General features: G+C 37.7%; 1 protein-coding gene across 2 annotated transcripts in view; it reads right to left on the minus strand.

Annotated features, from left to right (window-relative positions):
• Positions 1-6,420: 6,420 nt before the first annotated feature.
• Positions 6,421-24,227, minus strand: part of ggps1 (geranylgeranyl diphosphate synthase 1) — a 45,208-nt gene continuing 27,401 nt past the window's right edge. For both annotated transcript variants that reach the window (XM_067422154.1, XM_067422155.1), the window contains exon 4: positions 6,421-7,710. In XM_067422154.1, the coding sequence (XP_067278255.1) occupies positions 6,886-7,710 (825 nt within the window). In that variant the 3' untranslated portion in view covers positions 6,421-6,885. The remainder of the gene's footprint in view (positions 7,711-24,227) is intronic.

Consider the following 24,227-nt stretch of genomic DNA (forward strand, 5'->3'; position numbering starts at 1 on the left):
TTCGATTTCGTTTCAACTCCTACGGTGGCCGATTTAGTCATGGCTTTCAGTTCGACCTCTTCGGTGAGTGTTGCGTCAACTCAAGTGATGAGGTAATTTTTGAAAACTATTATAATTTGCAGTTATTTAATTTACCAAATGATCTATGATCAAGTTAATCTATGTAAAATTAATAATAGAACTGAATAATAACCAGTTCATTGCTAACATCAGCTATCAGGTTCCCAGACGAATGCAAGCTCTTAGTAAAGGAACTTTTATCAGTGCTATCATTATTCTGTATGTTGTACAACACCACAAGCGTAAGGCAAACAAATTATAATGCAATTAAAATATTAATCTCATGTTATCCGTCATAGAACACGGATTTATGTTATAAGGTAAACAATACTTTTTCATCATTGACGCGACGAAAACTATCCTAGACGTCGTTCTAGTGTTATGCACAGCACACCATGATATAATTAGCTAAGCAACAATAAAACTTCCAATATACACAAATAGGCTGAATTAATATTACCTGTCGAGAAGAAAGCAGGCAACGTCGGCGTCCTTTTTAAAATCGTTGCTCCTCATGAGCTCTTTCCATCTTGGAAAGGCCACTCCAATATTGACTTTTGTCTTGTTGATTTGCCTGTTGCGCTGCCGTCTTAATTCTCTTTTCCGCTTCCTTGGCGACTCTGATCCATATCCCGCAATGTTACTAGGTCCCCGACCTGGGTCGAATTCGGTAATCAAATCCGGGACGTGGTTGCTTTCACACAGAAGGCGACCCGGCAATGCTCCGGGAATATTGCGGGTCCGACGTGCAGTGTGAAAGGGGCTTAAGAATGATCCTCCATCATCATATAGCAATCCCCCTCTTCACATTCGACACGGTGCCATCGAGTGTAAAAACGCGAAAAGCGAAGCTTGAATTTACGGGTATGTTCCTCTTTGGCTACTGTACTTTCAAGATGGAGGAGCAACATGGCGACCGCCATCCGAACCCCTCACCCGTATGTATTTTCAATGGCATATTATAAACTTACAAGAATACTTTATTACTTGAAAGAAGTAAATATACATTAATGAGCACATCTATTTTTGAAAGAACTAAGTGATTTTAGCTAAGAATAAACTAAAAAAGTTACACAGTGTAGCTTTAAAGGTCTGCATAATTAAGGGCGTGGTTACAGGTGGATAGCCATTTATCCGCGGTCTATAGTCATTGCGTCACTTAAGCTCCGCCAACATCCCGCCTTTTTGCCCATTTTCTGTTATCCGGGAGTGACACGCGATGACTCGCTCGCAAGATGGCGACACCCAGCTCGCCCCTACTTTAAGCTTCAGAACGGCTCATCGGGATCCTATGGATGATGTCATGGACACTACGTCCATATTTTTTTACAGTCTATGGTCAAACCCCTTTATCTAAACCTTACCGTCGGACTCATGTTTGTAGTTTTTAAAACACTTTTTATCCGCGTTTGTAGTTCGAGTCTAGCTCGCAATGGGTTGTGGGCAATATTAGCCGTTAGAGTGTGCGTCGATCCCATTTATTTACAGTCTATGGTAGGCTCTAATCTCGATCCTTACTCTGAATTCTGACTGGGAATAGTAGACCATCCGGTCATCTTTGCATTATCTCTTTTCAACATACTACAATTTGGGACTAGACATGTGCCAATTTTCGGTAATGCAATATAGCACCATAATGAATATGCGCAATATTGTTATCCTGGGCACTTTAAAATATCGTAAATAATAATTTTATAACAATTATTAAATTTTTTATAATGCACTCAGGAATATGTTGCCCATCAACCGTATAAATGCTCAACACTGCTGTATTCTACTTCAAATGGACACGTGCTCAGATGAAAATGAGAAGCACATGAACGAGTGAAGGAGACGCGCTGCTGAAGTGCCGCTCGCTGACAGCAGAGGGCGCTGATGAACGGCAGGATACAGCGATTACCCCGGAAACCCGCAAACACAAGCAACTGCGCTAGTGAAGTTTTTAAAACAACCAAATCTCAGCACCAAATACTTAAAGACTTAATAGGCTATTTATTTTCAAACTTAAATATTTGTATGTTTTAATCTGGACTACAACGTGCCCTAATGATTAGAATTATTAATGATTTGATTATTCGTTATTGTTCAGTAAAACTTTGAGACATACGACTTCATTAGTTAACATGTTAATTCATTATTACCAAACTGACAATGAAAAATACTTATAAAGAATTAATCATTCTGAGTAATGTTAATTTCTTAGTCACTGTTTAAAATCAAAATAACTTTTTTAATGGACCTAAGATAAAACTAACAATGATCAGTATTTCTTATCTAACATTACCAAAAACATTATACTTTCTGTACCAAATGTAGCTATTGCTTAATGTTAGTTAATGCAATAAATAACGAGACCTTTTGTTACCTGTTGTTTTTTATAGCCTAATTCTCTTGCACTTTAATCTGTTTGAAAATTGTACTTTAAAATTGTAATTTCTCAATGTTAAGTGGTCTCATTTTTTTCCAGAGCTGTATATATTTATGTTTTGGTGTATTATTGTATTTAAACATTCAGTTATTTTTGTTATTACAAAAAGTTCTTAAAGCTGTTATACTATGACAATGCTTTTTGTGCAACTTATTTCAATATCGTGATAATATCGCATACCATGATAAAAGCTTCGCAATTAATCGCAACATGAAAATTGATATCGGCTCATGCCTATTTGGGACATACTAATTCTATTTTCGAATATGCTAGAGTCTGGGAAACTACGGTACTTCAACACCAAAAATCAAGACAATCAACGGGCTTGATCAGTACGAGCACAATGTGTGGTCCGGCGATCTTAGCCCGCTACCGCATGTTATGTTCCCAGCATAGACTGTAAAAAAATATGGACGTAGTGTCTGTGACGTCACCCATAGGATCCCGATAAGCCGTTCTGAAGCGTAAAGTAGGGGCGAGCTGGGCGTCGCCATCTTGCGAGCGAGTCATCTCGTGTCTCTCCCAGATAACAGAAAATGGGCAAAAAGGCGGGACGTGGGCGGAGCTTAGGTGATGCAATGACTACAGACAGCTGATAAATGGCTATCCACCTGTCAATCAAAGTAACCACACCCTTAATTATGCAGAACTTTAAGGCTTTATATAATGTAAACGAATGAGTTATAAAAAAATTCACCCCCCTCACAATCGTCATGAGGGTCATAATTAGCCGTATAGACCAAAACCACAATTTGTACCAGACTGTAAACATGTTTTTATTCTGCTATAAAGTTGGGAATTTTAACATGAGCTCAATGAGATTCTGCTCCTTCTGGATCCTGCCTCTAGTGGCCAGGCAAGGAATTGCAGTTTACATTACTTCCGTATTGGCTTCGAGAGATCACGGGAGGTTGCCGTTTGGTTCCCAGGTGTGTTTTCTTACCTTGTTCGTGGTGTCAGTGCGCTGCTACAGCTGTACGGCTTCTTAACAAAGTGAAATGCATTTAACGTCAAATAATCGAAATGAGGAATTTTAAAAGTCTAGTATTCCCTGTATTTTTGTTCATGTTTCAAAACACACCAGTGCTGAATGAATCCGTGTTTGATCAAATCATTTAAAGCATTTTAAAGCCACAAGATGTAGTTTTTTGCCTCTAGAGGTCAGTTATTCAAAACAAAGGCATAGCTTGATGACGCAGAGCTTTTCTTCTGCCACAGACGAGTGCTCCTGCTTCTGTTACGCAGCGCTGTTATCATATTACACACATTTTGTGTTGAGAGTGATGTTATAATGCTACTCTGTGCGTTCGCTCAGTGCTACTGAGACACTTGTTCACACTGCGGTGAGCGAGATCATATTAGGCTTGGTAAAACATGGTACTCACAGTAAATCAAGAACAGCAGATTTAAAGAATAAGACTAACTGTGTTGAGCTGGAGAACAATGATTAGTTTCTGTCCATCAATGATCCAAACAGTTGATCACCGGTCTAATAAAACACACAATTTATCTTTAGTGTTTTCATGGTTTCTACAAAATTAAACCAAAGGGTAACACGGGTATGATGTCATAGTCATTAAGCCCAGGGCCCCGCAAAGCTTAACTCGGCCCTGCATAGGCCTGTCGCGATAGTCGATACATCAATTAATCGCACAATAAAAAAAAATGAGCTCGATAATTTTTCCAGCCGCGATAATTGCCATTTGCATGCTTTGTTTTCCTCGTTTCTCTCATTGACTGCGCGCGGCGAGTATAAACACCTCGGACAAACGGACGCGGCGCGCGCAGTCAACGAGAGAGACGAGGAAAACAAAAAAACATGCAAATTCCAATTATCGGGTGCGCCGTGAGGAGGCGTCATTCTCGGCCAGCAGATTCGTCTGGAACTCGTGGCTCTTCGGTTGTGGAGCCACACGCAAAGTTACGAAATTTTACGCGCTCAACGCCAAGCGAAATGGGTCTCGCGCACTCCGCGTCGGCGTCATTTTTGCCGCGCGCACCCTCGCACTCGAGCGGACGCGTCGTGGATAAACGAGGCTTAAAGCTATACTGAAGTTTGATAAACGCAAGTTAATTCTTCAGTTCAATCTTTGTGTGCTAAAAAGGCACATGAGTTCCTGTAGAGATATCAATACACGTTCTCCTTTTTTTGCCAAATAAATGAAAAGCATGTCATCAATGTCTTCTCTCGCTGTATCAAAATATCACTTTCCTCAGTGATGGTCAAGTTCGGTTTGTGCATGATTAAGCTATGATATAACATTTTTTCCTAAATTGTGGATAATTAATATATCATATGCTGAAGTATTTCTGGATTAAAAGAAAAAAAACAACAAGAACCGTACAGAACGGAAAACCCTTGAGCCTAAAACCGCGATACGAGCCGAACCGGGGGTTTGGTGAACCGTGCCGCCCCTAATATGCTCCTAAAACACAATCATCCGTTGCAGTTTTCATCCATTTTATTTATTGTTTTTGGTACTTATTTAAATGCATTTTTCTTTACAGACAGAGAGTCCATGCTTTTATTGTTTTTGGTTGTTTTGTTCATTTATTGTGGTTATTTAAAATGTTTTCCATTTTTAGTGTTAAATAGTCTTTAGAAATGAAAGTTAATTGATCTTTGAAAAGGTGTACCTGCATTTTTATGCCATTATCATGATTTTAGATGAAAATGGTCTCAGAACGACAATATTATCGTTTATCGCAATAATTTCTTGGCCAATTTATCGTCCAGCAAAATTTGTTATCGTGACAGGCCTACTCGTACATCGCACTCGGACTGCAGAGAATGCGCTCAGTGTAACGCACTTCGACAAAATAATACAGAACCAGAGAATATGGTAGCTTGTAGGCAATAACTGCACTTTTGGTTTAGAATAGTAATATTAATGCTAAGACTTTTCTTTCTCTATTAATGTTTGCTGTTGCATCCTTTACGTCTGACTTATCTCAATTTTTTAAGTTTTTAAACTTAACGCGTTAACGTGGACTAATAAATTTAGTGCCTTTAAAATGAATTTGCATTAATTTGCATTGTTAATTTTGACATCCCTAATTTTAATCCAAAAATGACTTGCTCATTAAGAGACACCTTGACACCAGTTTAAACATTAATCTAATAGTATTTATGCAGTTGTTTCAGTGTAAATGCATGATCCACACCACCTCTGAGTGTATTCAAGTCTTTATAGCCTAATTATTGTTTGAATTTGACATTAGATGATACATTTAGACTTTGACAAAATTGTCTATAAAAAGGTGAAATATATATCTTTTAATTATAAAAAACCTGTCACTTTCATGTTTACATTTTTATGATTGGTATAGTTATAGCTTTATCAATTCTGGTTTAAAAACAAATCATGTCTGGAGCAGAAATGCTGCAGGACTACACAATGAACTTTAATACTGCTTGCTTCTTAAACAAACCTCTAACACTAAATGTGCTGGAAAAGATTTAATGGTGTACTTAAAGTTATGGTTTCTCTTAGGTTTATATATAGTTCAGAACCAATATTTTCCACACCAGCTTCTAAAACCTGCTGACATGGCACAGCAAAGATGGACCACGGACCTTAGAACCAGCATAACTATAATGAGGTTAATAAAACGTGAAACTTATTGCAGAAATGTATTTATTTCTGAAATTACTACTTCCTGCCCTGCTCCATTCTACAGTAATGCTAGTCTCTATTACACCACCAAGTGTTGAGATTGTCGTTTCATAAGAGGAAAGAAACAATCAATGATGCAACTGACTTGTAAAATTAGCATTGTATCAGGAATGGCAACTTTTTACCCACAATAAATATCAGACCAGTGAACACAAGACAATTATTCACCAGTCAAATGAAATTAAATCTACTCATGCATTAAACAAACCTTCATAAATCCTCTTCATGAGAGAAACGACAGCGCAGGAGCCTGTAGTGTGTGAGTGTGTTTATTCTTGACCTCAGCTCTGAGTCTTATAAAATGCACACATTTGTTTAAAGGTAAAAAGTGGTGAGCTTTCATACATCAAACTCTGAGATATCGTCTCAGTTCAGTATTTCAGTGGAAACATACATAACTTAATTCCAGGAGTGTTAAAGCTTCCGCACGTGAACTCAAGGCCTCGTTACAACATCTGCAAAACTACAGGACACAAAGGGCAATCGGCTCTTATTTAACCAATTTTTTGCTGTGGAGGCAAAATAACAGTACAAAGGAAAAAAAAAAAAGTTTATGAAGTCTGAGGGGAAGTGATTTACACGGGTCATTGTTTTGCGTGGCTGGCGGTCGCTCCACCCCCAAGCTCTTTTGATTGGCCAGCGGAAGCTCCGCCCTCAGGCTCTTGATTGGCCAACGGAAGCTCCGCCCTAGGACTATTTTGTCCAGCAGAAGCTCCGCCCTCATGCTCTTGATTGGCCAGCGGAAGCTCCGCCATCAGGTTCCTTTGATTGGCCAGCGGAAGCTCCACCCTCAGGATCTTTATACATGCGACTCAGATGCTCCATTAAGGCCTCCAGTTCGGGGTTTCCTCCGAGCTCTGCGATGAGCCGGTAGGCCTCCGCTTCCAGATCCATCAGCGTCTGGCGGGTGTAGGCGAACGAGCCCACCTTCTCCAGGTAGTCAACGCAGTAGCGTTTAATATCCAGGTTTTCCGTGCGCTGGCGCAGGATGTTTTGCACTTGCGTGCTTTCAGGGCGGGACCAGATGGCGTGAATGGTGGGGAAGGAGAACTTGCCTTCCGTCAGGTCTTCGCAGAAGCTCTTGTTGGCGCTGTACTCTCTCGAATTCAGGTTGGCGTAGTCGTCGCGTATCTGGAAGAACAGGCCCAACGTGTCCAAAAGCGGCTTGAGATCTCGCTTCCACTCGGAGAAGAGCTGCATAAGTCCCACTGCGAGGCCGAAAAGCCCGCCGGTTTTCTGGAGCACCATGGCCCGGTACTCGGCCTCGCTCGGGCAGGTGTATGTGTCCCGCCAGTGGATGTCCAAACCCTGGCCGCGGTGCAGCTCCAGCAGCTGGCGCGTAAAGACCCGCACCGCCTCAGGGTGCTCCAGCATTAACACCTTCTCCAGGCCGAGGAAATAGACGTAGTTAGCGGAGTTGATGACCGACGGCACGCCGTAAATACTGTGGGCCACCGGGAACCCGCGCCGCAGCGTCGAACTGTCTTCAATGTCATCGATCAGCAGACTGGCATTGTGCAGCATCTCAGTCACCTCAATAATGACCTGAGGATTCAGAAAAAAAAAAATAGATCGACATGAAAACCAGATCACGTATAAACAGTCTAAAATAATCCAATTACTCAAACCACAATCTGAGCGATCAGACACATGCTTTTAGCAGACTAGAGCTAGACGATACGGTGGCTTTCTGCTCAAGGCAGTACAAATTGTAAAAAATAAATAAATAAAAAATAAATCTAAGTCTTCAATTAAATTTTCTAGTGACTGATCACATCTAAAAAAATTTCAGTTGGCCAAATTTAATTTCTGTGAATTGGGCTGTGCAATATATCAAAATATCGCAATATGCATATCGCAACAGCACTCAATATCTGAATGAGTTTAATAGGCTACTTCAACATTGGGAAAAGTGTCCGTTTTAGGCCGACGCATAGAGCAGAGAATCGACTGGGCACACGACTGTTACTTATGGGACTTGCTTGATGTTAAAAAGAGTTATTAAAACAGCTGCTTGCAGTCTGGTCTGGCACGCACACTCCGCCTCTCTGAAAGCATGTGATCCCTTCAGTTGTTTTGTTTTTTGTTACACACTCAAAACTGTTAACACACACAGTTATGTCAAAATGGCTGTCTTGATGAGTATTCATGTAAATCCAGTCGGTTATGCTTAAATGAACGATATCAGTCGGGAAAAGAAGCTGAATGCATGTTAATCGGATCCGTGCATTAGCTCTTAAAGTGACAGGCGGCTAATACAGTAAACCTGCCGCTGTCTGTCATACAACAGAAGAACAAGAGAAAAATCTCAGTGCTCTTGGCTGAATAACCTGAGCTTTATCATATATCAGTCTATATTTAATTCATATGAAGACTACAGTTTTTAGCTCTTATTTTTTAATAAGAAAGATAAATGAAAATAAAAAAAATATTTGTCCACCCCTAGTTCAGGAGTCTCTGTTTATCTGGATGTTCTAGATGTTAAGTTTTAGGTTGATTACCAAGTCAAGCAAAGAGTTTTTGGTATTTAAATATTTGCATAATTTTTTGTTTGTTTACACTGATGTTAATATTATATTGTCAGATTTATGACATTAACTTTTGCTAAAACACTGCTGGTCACTTTCAGAAGTTGTAGCGATGCTTTCTTTTCCTAGAAAGAATGTGAACCACATAAGTAATTCTCAGTTTTTAAATACTTTTAAAAAATATAATAGATTTTACACACACTAAAAAATTATTTAGAAAAAAAAAAATGACCTGGTTGCCTTAATTTTGAGTTCATTGAAATTCAAATTAAGTTAATACAATGAACATTTTTTGAGATTAGACAACCTTTTAGGAATGTTAACCGATGACTGTTTGACCGTATCAACGTTAACCGATCAAAGTTGTCGGTTAATAAAAAGTGATCTCTGAATTAGTCTATTATAGACAGTGGACTAAACGCTACTACAATTAGCCGTCTCATTCCAAAATCTTTGTGTGAAGTGAACATATCCCTCACACTCAATTTTTCATAACTCGCCTGTTTGTGCTTAATAAACCAATAAAAACATTTGGCGCGAGGTAAACAGGCTAAAACACTCGAGGTTAGAGTCAGGGCAGACGACAGTATGAAGCATCATTACATCTACATTTCAGTGGTAACACAAGGTGTTGATCATCTTTCTTTATTATTGTTAGCACTACCTCAAACTAAAGCGGCGTCTCTTCGGAGCTGTCATTTTCTTAAATGAGCCGCGGCAATGTTTTAAATGAACTTCTAATGCTAGACAAACGCCTTTATTTTCAACGCGATCACCTTGTACCCAAACCGTTTCGAAACTATACACTCTCAGAAAAAAAGGTACAGCGCTGTCACTGGGGCGGTACCCTAAGGTACAAAAGTGAAAAGGTACATCTTTGTACTTTACTCACCCCTAAATGGTACATATTAGTACTGTAAAAGGTACATATCAGTTCTTTAAGAGTGCAAATTAGTACCTTAAAGGTACATATTAGTACTTTTTTTCGGTTTTGTACCTTAGGGTACCGCCCCAGCGACAAATGTACCTTTTTTTCTGAAAGTGTAAGGAGCCATTTGTCCGATTACAAACAAGCTCCTCGGCGCCACGTTTGCGGGACTCATGTTTCACGCTGTAGGGGCTTTTAAAAAAGTGGCGTGAGTGGAAAAGAGGCGGCGGCGCCGGGACTGTGTGTGTGTGTAGTTTTTGTTATTTTTGGACCCAAATGTATTTTGGATGCTTCAAGAGACTCTAATTAACCCACTGATGTCTCATATGGACTACTTTGATGATGTTTTTATTCCCTTTCTGGACATGGACAGTATAGTGTGCATACACTTGCATATGCTCTCGGACTAAATATAAAATATCTTAAACTGTGTGTGAAGATGAACGGAGGTCTTACGGGTGTGGAACGGCATTAGGGTGAGCAGTTAATGACAAATTTCATTTTTGGGTGAACTAACCCTTTAAGGATGTGCTGAAGTCTATTTGAGCGATGTGTATGCGGTCATGAAAAAGCGGTCGTAGGATTTAAGATTAGATGTAAGCGGTCCATCTCTGATGGAAGCCTGCGGTCAGCTGAGCAGAGGCGGCTGTTATGTGGATCAGTGTGAGTTGTAATGGAGGTGAGAGCCTGCAGAGGGCAGCAGAGGCTCACACTGCGCTAATCACACAGGACTGTTTACCAGCAGGGTGTGTCTGAAACACACACACACACAACATCCTATACACTCAGTGAAGGACATCACACACACATCGCTGATCGTTAAACGCTTGATCATTGTGCACACACACTTAAGCCTACAGAGAATATACATTTATAAATATATTTAATTAAATTATGCTTGTAAACTAGAAATTCAAAAATATTTTAAATTAATAAATTACACTTACAACAAATTGTTAGTTTTCAATAATATATAATACAGTATAATTTATTAGTGACTAATCAATTTAAAATCATTATATATATATAAATAAATAAACATTAGTTTTAATTTAATCAACAATTAGATATTAGAACATTATATACAATACATAATACTACTAATAAATATAAGCCAATTTAACATATTAAATAACCATTTAAATGCAACAAAAAAAAAAAAAAACACCCAATGTTATTTTTCTTTAAATTAAAAATATTTAAAAAAGTCATCACAAACGAAACACGTTTAAACCAAGCTTTCCTTTTGGGAAGATGACAGCTGAGATTATAATATAATAACAGTGATTAATTGCATCCAAAATAAATGTTTTTTACATTGTGTACTGTGAATGATTATTTGTGTAATAGCAATTTTCTCACAATTTACAAATAGTTGGAAACATTTGGGATATTGTAGGTACTCAACTGAACAAAATATATAACACTGGCCTAGTGGTTTTTGGATATTTTACTGCAAAAATACTACATATTGCACCTTTAAATGATCATTTATTCCTGTGATCAAAGCTGAATTTTTTTCAGGATGGTTCCTCCAGTCTTCAGAAATCATTCTCATATGAGGATTCATTATGAGTGTTGGAAACAGCTCTGCTGCCTAATATATTCAATGAATAAAAGGTTCAAAAGAAAAACAATTTTCAAATAATATAAATCTCCTTTACTATCAATTTTTATCAATTTAACACATCCTTGCTGACTAAAATTGATTTATTTAAAAAAAGAAAAAGGAAAAAAATGAGTGACCCCAAATTACTGACCAGTGGTGTATAGTTACAACAAAAGAATTCTATTTTTAAAACATTTGCTTTTTCTTTTTTTTAATTAAATTTAAATCAAATATTATAAAAAAGTATCACAGGTTATGAAAAAATATGAATCAGCAGAACTGTTTCCAACACTCATTAAATCCACATCTGAGAATGATTTCTGAAGGTTCATGATCACTGAAGACTGGTGGAATGATCCTGAAAATTCAGCTTTGATCACAGAAATAAATGATCATTTAAAGTAGAATAAATTGAAAACCAAATATTTTACATTGTAATATATCACAATTTTACATTTTTTTTCCTGTATTGTTGATCAAATAAATGCAGGCTTGATGAGCAGAAGAAACTTCTTTCAAAAACATTACAGTAATGTGTCCAAACTTTTGGTCTGTACTGGACCTAAGAAATATTCATGTATATACATTTATAAATAAATATTTTTAAGTATATATTTAAGAAAATATGTTTAATTATACACCACAGACCACACACTATGTAAACAAACTTATTTTGGATGCTATAGATTTGACAGCAATAATATATAATACAGTATAATTTATTAGTGACTAAACAATTTAATATCATAAATATATATATATATATAATTAATACTATTAGATGTAATTAAATCAAATAGAAAATATCAACATGTTAGTTTAGACGAATTTAAAAGTTATATTATATATTAATTATATTGCAATATATTAAGTGAGATTGTATATTCTCTCGTGTCATAATTACAGAATTGATATGATTAAATATCATGAAGTGTCACGTGCGCTGTATTCCAGAGTGAAAAGCTAATGCTCTGTGAGTGAACCGGCGCTCGCCGCACTAAAACGGACACGAGCGCGCTGAGAGGGAACATATGGTGAGCAGAGGGGAGTCTGGGTAATGTATTCTCTCGTTAAAGCCATCAGCGCTGACAACGGCCCTCGAGGCGGGTCAGGTGACCTGTTACCTCACTGACACACCTGTCACCGTACATCAGCCAATTAAAGCCATGCAACTCCTTCTGTATGCTCAATATTTCAGCCTAAATTTGAGATTTATGTATTTGAATTGCATATGCAATTTAATGTGATGCACACGCCAGTCATACAGATTTATGCAATGGCGCTAATAAACTGAATGCATTTTAAAGGCACAATAACCAGGTTCATATATGTCAACTAATCTGATTTGTTTTAATCTCAAACATATGAACTAATTGAATATGGCTTGATCCACATCTAGTCATCTTTTAAGCGTTCATATACGGTTTAACTACATTAATGTCATTTTCACGAGGAACAGATTCAGGACGATTCGAAGCTATTTGAATGAATGCATTTTGGTAATATAGCATGATTATATGAATGCAGAACTCATAACAGTTTCAACATTTTTTTAAATAAAACTTGTAATTTTAAAAATATCAATTTGATTGCATTTATGAATGAATAACTAAACATGCACTATTTTTATTATACAAAACATATTCAAATACACATTAATTTATGCATGCATATATAAATGGAAATATTTAAACTATGGCATGATTATAAAATGAAAGGGACAAATATGCATCAGATTTTTTATATATATAAATTGTAATTGTATGCATGCATATATAGATGGAAATATTTAAACTACGGCATGATTATAAAATAATGAAATATGCATCTGATTTTTATTATATAAAAAATTGTAAATGTATGCATCCATTTTTTATATTTATTTTTAAACTATATGTAAACTATGCCATGATTATTTGAGTGCGGAAATTGCAGGCATAGAATCACAATTGTTATATAATTAGATGCGTGTGTGTGTGAGTAAGTGAGAGCCAAATTGATGAAACCTCTAAATGAAGAAAAAAAAACAAAGTATTTGATTTGCATGATGCATGCTGTAAAACAGGACCTTGATTTCCTAAAAGTCGTCAAGACTAAGAGCATTTAGATCAAGTCCACCAGCCCATCATAGTAACCTACTTTAAAGACAGGCTTGAACTTTACTTTCAAAAACGACAGAACTAGAAAACAAACTCGACATGAAAACACAACAAAAGCTGCTGTAGCAGAACCACCAGCAGGGGGCATCAGTGTTGGCATCGCTTCAGACATGAACGCCGGGAAAGGGAAACCGCCAGCAGGAAGACGTCCGGGGAAGATTTCAGAAACGGAGTTGACCTTAACAAGTGCGTATCAAGAGCTGCTCTGAAACGGAAGTTAAAAGCACTTACTGTAGACTACAGCTGTCAGTAATGGACGCGGCTGAGCGCGAGAGCATGCTGGGCATGTGGCCAGCGTCAGACATTTATCCTGTAAACATGCTTCTGATCGTGAGATGTCCCTGCAGAGCCTCTATACACACGTGCACACACACGCACAGACAGAAACAGACAGTCAGACACACACACCGACAGACAGACCAGAGACAGACAGACAGAAACACAGAGACAGACAGACAGAAACACAGACAGACAGACAGAAACACAGACAGACAGACAGAAACACAGACAGAGACACGCACACACAGACAGACAGAGACAGACAGAAACACACACAGACAGACAGAGACAGACAGAAACACACACAGACAGACAGAAACACACACAGACAGAGACAGACAGAAACACACACAGACAGAAACACACACAGACAGACAGACAGAAACACACACAGACAGACAGACAGAAACACACACAGACAGACAGACAGAAACACACACAGACAAAGACAGACAGACACACACACACACACAGACAGAGACAGAAACACACACACACACACACACAGACAGAAACAGACACACACACAAACACACAGACAGACAGAGACAGACACACACACACACAGACAGAGACAGACAGAAACACAGACAGACAGACACACACACAGACAGAGACAGACAGAAACACACACAGATAGAGACAGACAGAAACACACAGACAGAGACAGACAGACAGACAGAAACACACACACAGACAGAAACAGACACACACACAAACACACAGACAGACAGAGACAGACAGACACACACACAGACAGAGACAGACAGAAACACAGACAGACAGACACACACACAGACAGAGACAGACAGAAACACACACAGATAGAGACAGACAGAAACACACAGACAGAGACAGACAGACAGACAGAAACACACACACAGACAGACAGAAACACACACAGACAGACAGAAACGCACACACAGACAGACAGAAACACACACACAGAGACAGACAGAAACACAGACAGACAGAGACAGACAGAAACACACACAGACAGACAGAAACGCACACACAGACAGACAGAAACACACACACAGACAGAGAAACACACACAGACAGAGACAGACAGAAACACACACAGACAGAGACAGACAGAAACACACACAGACAGACAGAAACACACACAGACAGACAGAAACACACACAGACAGACAGAAACACACACAGACAGAGACAGACACACAGAAACACACAGACAGAGACAGAAACACGGAAAGACAGACACACACAGACCGAGACAGACAGACCACACACACACACACACACACCTCGGATTGATTGTATATCAGGTTGACGTCTAAGAACACTTGTGGAAGGAAAACAGATAAAGATCCCTACTGAACGTGTCTGCCCATGCCTGTAAAAACCTTAATCCGTTCATTCATTCACTGCAATAATCAGACCTGCGTTCACACTGACCGTGTCATGATGGACGGAGATCTGATGAGCAAACCGATAAAACTACGATTACTGGGACAGTGACATGTTTTGGTGAGATTCACTGTTTCTTTTAAATAAAATGATAGTCTGACTCTGACCTGTGACTGAAGTGCAGTAACTCATCGAACCGGCTGATTAAGGTTTCAAAATAAACTCCTATCGCAAGCTCTTAAAGGGTTAGTTCACCCAAAAATGAAATGTCTGTCATTACCTCCTCCCCCTAATGTCGTTCCACACCCGCAAGACCTCCGTTCATCTTCACACACAGTTTAAGATATTTTATATTTAGTCCGAGAGCGTATGCAAGTGTATGCACACTATACTATCCATGTCCAGAAAGGGAATAAAAACATCATCACAGTAGTCCATATGAGACATCAGTGGGTTAATTAGAGTCTCTTGAAGCATCCAAAATACATTTGGGTCCAAAAATAACAAAAACTACGACTTTATTCAGCATCATTTTCTCTTCTGCGTTTGTTTTCAATCCTCAAAAAAAGATTCAAACGGTCATGAATCAGCGTATTGATTCATGATTGGGATCGCCAATGTCACGTGATTTCAGCAGTTTGACACGCGATCCGAATTCCTGCTACATTGAACCCTCTAAATACACATGCACACACTGACTCTCACAAGCCCCTTTCACACTGCACGTCGGACCCGCAATATTCCCGGAGCATTGCCGGGTCACCTTCTGTGTGAAAGCAACCACGTCCCGGCATTGATTACCGAATTCGACCCGGGTCGGGGATCTAGTAATATTGCGGTATTCGACCCGGGACGAGCGCTGTGTGAACAAAAGCCGAAACTAATGCCGCACCGTGTACGTAGTTATCGTGCGACTCCTAGAGCTTGTTTTTTTCAATAATACAACCCTGCAGTGCCAGAAGAGCTCGGTGTTTTAAACGCAGAGAGTGTTCGTATACAAAAGAAATTAAACAAGCAGAAATGTGCGCAAACTGGACACCAGTCGAGACCACGGAGCTCCTTACTATCCGCACTGAAGCTGAGATCGCTCGCCGTTATACGTCACATCAGGATGTCACGTGTCAACTCGACCCGGGACCGTTACGGGTTGTGTGTGAAAGCGCACATATTACGGTATTTCGCTGGCAGTGTGAATGGACAAAATCTAGCGGCCCGGGAACAAATGCCGGGCCGCATTATTTGTGTATTTGCCGGGATCGTAGTGTGAAAGGGGCTACAGAGAGATACACACTCAGAGAGAGACACTCTCAGACTCGCACACACAGACTCTCAGAGAGACAAACACACACAGTCACAGACACGCACTCAGAAACTCACCCTCAGAGAGAGACACACACACACACACACACACAGAGGAACACACATTCAGAGACACACTTACTCTCTCACACACACACACAGACTCTCACAGAGAGACACACTCACACACACACACTCAGACTCTTACAGACACACACTCACAGGGAGACACACACTCTCACACACACACACACACACACACACACATACACAGAAACTCAGACACACACTCAGACTCTCAGTGCAAGACACACTCAGACACACACACAGATTATTAAAATAAACCCTCAGCTGATGTTGCTTTAGTTTAAATAAATAGTTTGGACATTATAAGCACTAAGAGTTCATGCAACATGTATATTTTTTTCTTGCTGACAATGATTTGGGGAGAGAAATTATTTCTGATAAAAACTAAATTGCAATGATGGTATATATATATATATATATATATATATATATATATATATATATATATATATATATATATATATATATATATATATATATATATATATATATAATAATAATATATAATGTACTGACGGTAACAGTTGCCTCGTAAGGTGAACTGGAAACATACATTTACATGCTGGGATAATTAAAAATGTGAACTTAATACATGATGCAGTTAAACGTCACAGGACCAAGAGTGCTGAATACCATCATGACTGGAAATGTGCCACTGATTTCAAATGAAAGCTCAATAAACAAGTAATGCACTATATATATATTTTAGATGCAATATTGACTGTTTCTTTTTTTCTCATCACAGCACAACCAGAAGGCGTCTCACAGCAGCATTCAGCCATTACGTAATGAGAGCATTTACGTAATGAGAGCATTTAGCGTCTCATTACTGAATGATTCATCCGTTCGAACGAATCATTTGAATACATGAATCAATAACTCTCATGGAGACGGTCACCTGACGCCACCTACTGGTGGTTTAGTGTCATGTTTAAAAGTATTATTCTTTCCAACATTTTTTTTATTGGTAAATTCAAAAAAATTATCATAACATTATTTAAAACAGTAATTGTTCAGTGTAAATGATTGGCAACAGGCCTATAGTCTTTTTCTAATTTAATACATGCTTCATCTTTCATTTTAAATTCTACAATTTGATCAGTATATTTCAAAAGATTAGGGGGAAAATGCCCTTTATAAAGATTCAAATATCAAATATGTCGAAGCTGTCTGAACAATGATGAGCATATTGCTTCAGAATAAATTATATTTACAACACAATTTTTTCCCCCCGGACAAGCAAATGTTTACTAGGAGCAGTGCATGACTGATTTACTTAAAGGCTTAATGTTGAGCTCTGAAATAATAAAATAAATTCAGGTTTGCTTGTTTTTGGGCTGGGAAAAAAAAATAAAAAAAAAAATTGCAATTTTATATTTATACATTTGTCTATAAAGTATTTATTTTTTATAATATTTCTGTTAAATAAAAATAAACAATTGCTCATTACTTTTGTACTTATTACGGCAATGTAAAATTATTTTTACAGTACAACTAATACTAATATTTAAGCGTTAATTTCTTCATTTTAAAATGACTACAATACTTACAATGAAACATCCAGCATATATGTATATTTTGTATTTAATATATGTGTATTACATAAACCATCACACACTGTGAAACAGTTTGGAAAAAAAAGTTACCTGTTTGCCTTAATTTTGAGTTCATTGAAATTAATTTTGAGTTAATACAATGACATTTTTTTTGAGATTCGACAACCTTTATTAAAAGATTTTGTAAGCATATTGGGTAATTGTGTGTTTTATTTCTGACGACGCAGTGAAACATGCCAAATAGTGCTATTTTCATGATTTATCACATTTTTTATGTGGTTCAGATACAATATTTTGAGTTTCAATTTATTAAACAAATTTCCTTCATTGTATCAACTCAAATTTTTAATTTCAATAAACTCAATTTCAAGGCAACCAGGTTACTTACTTTTTTAAGTTAAACCAACAATAACCCAATTTTTTTTTACAGTGCAGACTTTTTGATAAATCAGTCACGAAGTTACTAATTTATTTTGATTAATCAATCGAGTCCTAAATCTCATCCAGAATGCCTGAGCTCCAGTTTTTCCACAGAGCAAAGAGGACGTGGTTTAATAGTGCCAAGCTACAAAAATATATATGTTCAATAAGTTATGACAACATATATTTTTACATTGTTTTAACTCATCAAAATAAGTTAAGAAATTATAAACTTTTTTTATTAGTTATACAAGTTCTAACTCATTTTTAAAAGTCAGTTTAACATAATTTAAGTTGAAATAACTTAAACATCCAAGTCGATTGTACTGCATAGTAGTCCATATACATGTGTACTATATTTAAAGGCTTCTGACAATATTCATTCTAACATTTCTGATAATTCACTGGCAATCTAACCGTTCCCTGAAGCTCTGAAATGGACAATAAAATCAAATGCACTACAAAAAAAAAAGTAATCACAAACATTTCACAGCAGAGGAGAATATTAAATAAAGACGGTCATCTGTTCCTCTCACATTGACAACTTGCACGGTTCATTTTGGGACCTTGACTCGTCATGATCTGTCATTGTATGAAAAGATGTGCACCATAAAAAGCAGATTATCTATAGAAATATAGCCCTACTAGAGACTTACAAGAGAAGACGCATCACTTAATTGAGCAGCAAATGAGTGCATATTCATCATTCAATCAATCAAAATGTGCCTGCAATGTCAAAATACGAGTGACAGACGTTTTCAGCGAATTTGAGGCTCATCTACTAAATGATAATTGAGTTTTAGACTTCAACTGAATTTCTGTCAAAGCAAACGACCAGGCATTTACTACACTTATGTTAAAGTCAAAATAAATCAGATCAAATCTACTTTATTAGAGAAATCCTCAAAAAGATCCTTGCCTACATTATAGCAAACACAATGGGTGTAAAAATGTCCCGTATTATGCACATGAAAACTGCTGGAATGATTAAAAATTCATGCTCTGTACGGCAGAAAAACCCTTCCTGATATAAACAAGCCTTCTAATGATTCAGCCAGAGCTCCTACACCTCTGACCGCATTACACACGTCCAAAAGGGAAGCTGTTTTCAGTTCACAAGATCAAATAAACGTGGAAGCGGAGACGACAGGCTGCGTTAAACAGCGTTCCTGACTTTCTCCCGTCTGAAGAGCTTTAATGAAATATTCAGGATAAAAGGAGAGCTGCTGAACAGCCGGTTGAATGTGATCTGACGGACTTAGCAGATAACACAGCACATTGACGGAGATCGGCTGATTCACAATGACAAGATTAGCATAGCTTACTCACCGGATGAGTTACAAGTTCAGTATGATCGCTCGCAGACCAAAGCCTTCCGTACGGATAGTTTAATGCTTTACGTGAGGAGCCGATTAGCTAATAGCTGTCCTGTTACATCTATACAGACAAACTAAAGTCAGCATGAAACAAGTCTTTTCTTCCCTATATCGTTCACTAATCAATTATGAAAATCTACAACGATTCATTATCGATTAGTCACGTCTGCCCTGTGCATGGAAAACTTTCACCAGTACTGAAACAGGGCACCAAATCACAGCCCTGAATAACACATTCCTACGGACAAAATGAATCTAGAACAAGTGGAGACAACAGAGTGAGCTAAACATGAGAGTGGCCAAAAGAGCGTTTAACACACCCTGTCATGCGCTTTGACAGATGTGTGTGCATGCTCAGCACAAAACGGTTATCTTACAGGTTATCCACTGATCTATATAGAAAACTGTAGTTATATCCTCAACTGTAAATGTTACAAATTCACACAAGCATTTCCATTTAGCACTAAAGCACATCCTGACAGTCTGACATTAAGCGTCAAACTTTGCGTGCGCCAAACAGACGAAAGAACGCAGTCAAGAGGGAGACAATTAATATTCAGTGCAAAAACATTCATTTAGCTTGAATATATCTGCTGTTAGACAATTGTTTTAAAAGTCAATGTGTAATTGAATATAATTAAATGTTTCTACAGGATAAAGAAATATCTGGAGTTTGTTTTTCGTTATAATCATTTTTATATCATTGTAATATGTAGGGATTTAAACTGTCGTTTTGCTTAGTAACTTTTTTGCACAATGTATAACAGACATACACTCTCAGAGAAAAAGGTACAGCGCTGTCACTGGGGCGGTACCCTAAGGTACAAAAGTGAAAAGGTACATCTTTGTACCTTACTAACCCCCTAAATGGTACATATCAGTACTTTAAGAGTGCGTATTAGTACCTTAAAGGTATATATTAATACCTTAGGGTACCACCCCAGTGACAGTAATGTACCTTTTTTTCTGACAGTGTACCCTTACGAAAATTAACCATGGATTTATTATAGTAAAACTGATGCGGATTACCATTTGTAGCAAACTTCCCTCTCCCTCATACTCTTCTCCTACATTTGTTCTTGTTTGAGAAGCGTTTCACTCAGATATACGGCACAATAGAGAAGAAAAGATGCAGCTTCATGCCGACTTTAGAAGATAAGCATACGGTCAGTTTCAGAACAATTAAAAACCTATAAAACGTTTGCAAATAAACATAACATTTAACAAATGTAACAACTAATAGTTAAAGGGGTACTTCAGCGCTGGGAAGATGAATCTGTATTTAAACTGGGTCATCAATGCAGTAGAAATGTGAAATTATTTTTGAATTTGGTGTCTTCTAGACTGAGAAAAGACAGAAAATGTATTTTTGTCCCATGGGGATGAAAGACTACAATTCCCAGAATGCTTCGCTTCCCTGTGAGTTTCAGTTCATGCCTTTGCAAGCTTAACTTTCATAGAAATGAATTTGAGAAGTTAAAAGACTTACATTGCTCACCATAGCTCCGTTTAAATGATCCTGTCTGCAAGCTGAGCTCTCTCTGCCAGCTGAGTGTGATCTCCCATCCCCCATGCGCGGATTCAAAACATGCGGAAATGGCTCCCTCTGCTGGCTGTAGTCTTTAGCCTCTGGGCAAACATTCCTCCTATGATGCAAAAATTGTCATTTTGCATCATAGGAGGAATTTTTCCAGAAATAAAATGCATAAATCTCTTGTCTCAGGGAGATATGAGGGGGGAAAGCACAATAATTTGAATATTCTCCAGGGTTTCTACTGATACAAAGCCATATGCTAATCGCTGAAGTAACCCTTTAAATTAATTAGTCTGCACTAATAATCCAAATGGGTCAGAAAAAAAAAATTGCAGTGGCATTTGGAGCAGAGGACATCAAATCTGGCACAAACAGGCGCTGCATGTCTTATTTACACTTCTGTTCAATCAAAGTGTATTGAGATTTGACAGCAGTGGCAAAAGATAATCAATCAATAACGACTCAGTCTGTTCCCCACAGAAATATAACATACGGTATAAATTCAGAAGATTTGTAGGTATATATAGACTACTTTTATGAAGGCAAGTAATACGTTTTTTAAACCATTGATGTATTCCAAATAGAAAATGTATATATATGTAACGGAGGCCAGCTAGTAGTAGTAGTTGCTGTGTGAGTAAACCTCACTCCCCTGACCTCAAGAGACACTCTAGCGACTGACGCTAGGGGTTGCAGCCTTTAGCCTCCTTGTTAGAGCATCCGACTCTCATGCTGGCGGACCCGGGTTCGAGTCCCGGTCCTAACAGTAGGGGTTACATATACACACACAGACTGTGATTTAAATGGTGGCATTTTGCAACCTTTTTTCCAGCTGGTGCAACTAAATTTTGTGGCAGAAATAGTTTAATTATTTTTACATCATTCATCTGGTACTTTTGAGAGTGAAATTAAAGCATTTAAGAGCTTCATACTTTTTCCAGCACTTCAAAGCTCTAAAAATAAATAACATTAAAATGTGATCATATTTAATGTGGCGATTTGTAAAACTAAAAGTTTAATGGTGTAAGAAAACTAACACTTTGTGTGGCAAACAAGCACTTATTTAAAAAAAAAAAACAACAACATTAATTTACCACTATAGCCAGTAGATGGCAGCAGAGGAGCACTTATTGACTTAGCCATTTCCACTCCCCTTTCCTAATATTTGGGAAAAAAGTAGGAAGCCACAGTCTCATGAAAAACAAAAACTTTAAATTGTTGCACAAAGCAAGTAAAGAGCTGCTCTTATAATCACTGAAGCTGTTGGTCAGTTCAGTGCGAGACTATAAAAGAAAATCCTTGTGATTTTTCCTTGTGAAAAATTAGGTTTTTGCACATTACTGTTGTTAATAAAATGTAAATTTTATCAGCATATTGATTTAAGCTCAGTGCTTCACAGTTAAATTTCCAATAAACATGTAATATTATTAGTGACTGCACTTAAAACAATGCAAAACAATAGTCATTTTATGATTTAATTAACTTTATGATCAATTTTCTTCTAGCGCCACCAAATCAGGTGCTGGCGCCACTGCTCTCAAATGTTAGTCTGGAGCCCAATAAAATACTTTCATTATATGGGAAACATATTTTGGATATTTTTGCTAATTCTCATCCTTCTGCAAAACACAAAATAAGGTTGGTGTGTTATGATTGCGAGTAAATTACAAAATCAATCACTGATCAAAGGAATGCCGAGAAGGGTCTGGTGCGTTTATTTCTCTCTCCGCTGTAACACGATCCCCCGTCATGAACGCTACAACTCAATTTGAAGGGCAGAATGCTGAAAATGGCCCATGATGTGATGGTTAAAAGCTCAAATCCATTTGCATTGATCATTTTCAGTGTCTGCCATGCCAGTGCAGGGAAAGAAAAAAACAAACAGCCAAAACAGGAATTCAGGAAATGACCAGAATGCACAAGAAAGAAAAATTCTCTGAAAACGAGACAGATGTTTAAAAGTAGCCGTGTAATCTGATGAAAAACAGTAACAAGAAAACCATCAATATTATGACATCTGACCACCAACAAATACATATGAATTATATCATAACTGATTAAAAAACATTTAGAAATATCAAAACCATTTACATATACAAGTATTAAAGGTGCAGCAGTGATTCAGAAACAGGCAAGGGTCAGAGAGAGGGTGCAAAAGGATCATGTGAAGCTACATCACTGCTACAAGAAATCTTAATTATCATAAGTCATGTTAAACGTTGATTCAAGACAAAAGCCAGTGTAATGCGATAACAACTGTCCTCTTAATTAGCAAACAAAGACAGGAGGTTGTTAAAAACACTTTCAGAGAGCAGCGTGAAGCAGCCAATAGCGGGTTTTCTGCCAAGCTCCTGAGCAGAGCAGAAGTGAAACAGATCTGCTGCTTTACGTCTGTTTAAACTTTGCCCTCGGCAACCACAAGATGACTGCTAAATTTACCGTAATGTCTGTTGATTTTTCAGACGTCTGGATGTCTTTCACTCAGCTCTGACTGAGGCAGGGAGAAGTTTATACACACACACACACTTTTAGGGGTGTAAATTGGTCGGTTCATCACGATCCGATATCGAATCTCATAGCTAGCGATACGATATTTTACGATGCCTCAAAAAGTTCAGCAATATGATTCAGGGGTATATCAATCAATATTTCAAAATCATGTGCACATTTTACACAACCAGTTAAATTTGTATTAACTCAAAACAGTAACCAAAATATATAATAAACGTTTATTTAAAAATTTCACATACTGCACCCTGATTGGGGCACCCACAAATTTAAAAAAAAAAAAAAAACAGTAATCTAATGAGAACTTATGACATGACAAAAGTCAAGAAAGTATTTTAGGCTTCTGCAACAATGACTTTGCGTAAACATACACGCCACTTTCTAAAGCCAAGTTTTGCGTTATCT

This window comes from Pseudorasbora parva, chromosome 17, assembly GCF_024679245.1.
Source record: "Pseudorasbora parva isolate DD20220531a chromosome 17, ASM2467924v1, whole genome shotgun sequence".
Classification (NCBI taxonomy): Eukaryota; Metazoa; Chordata; class Actinopteri; order Cypriniformes; family Gobionidae; genus Pseudorasbora; species Pseudorasbora parva.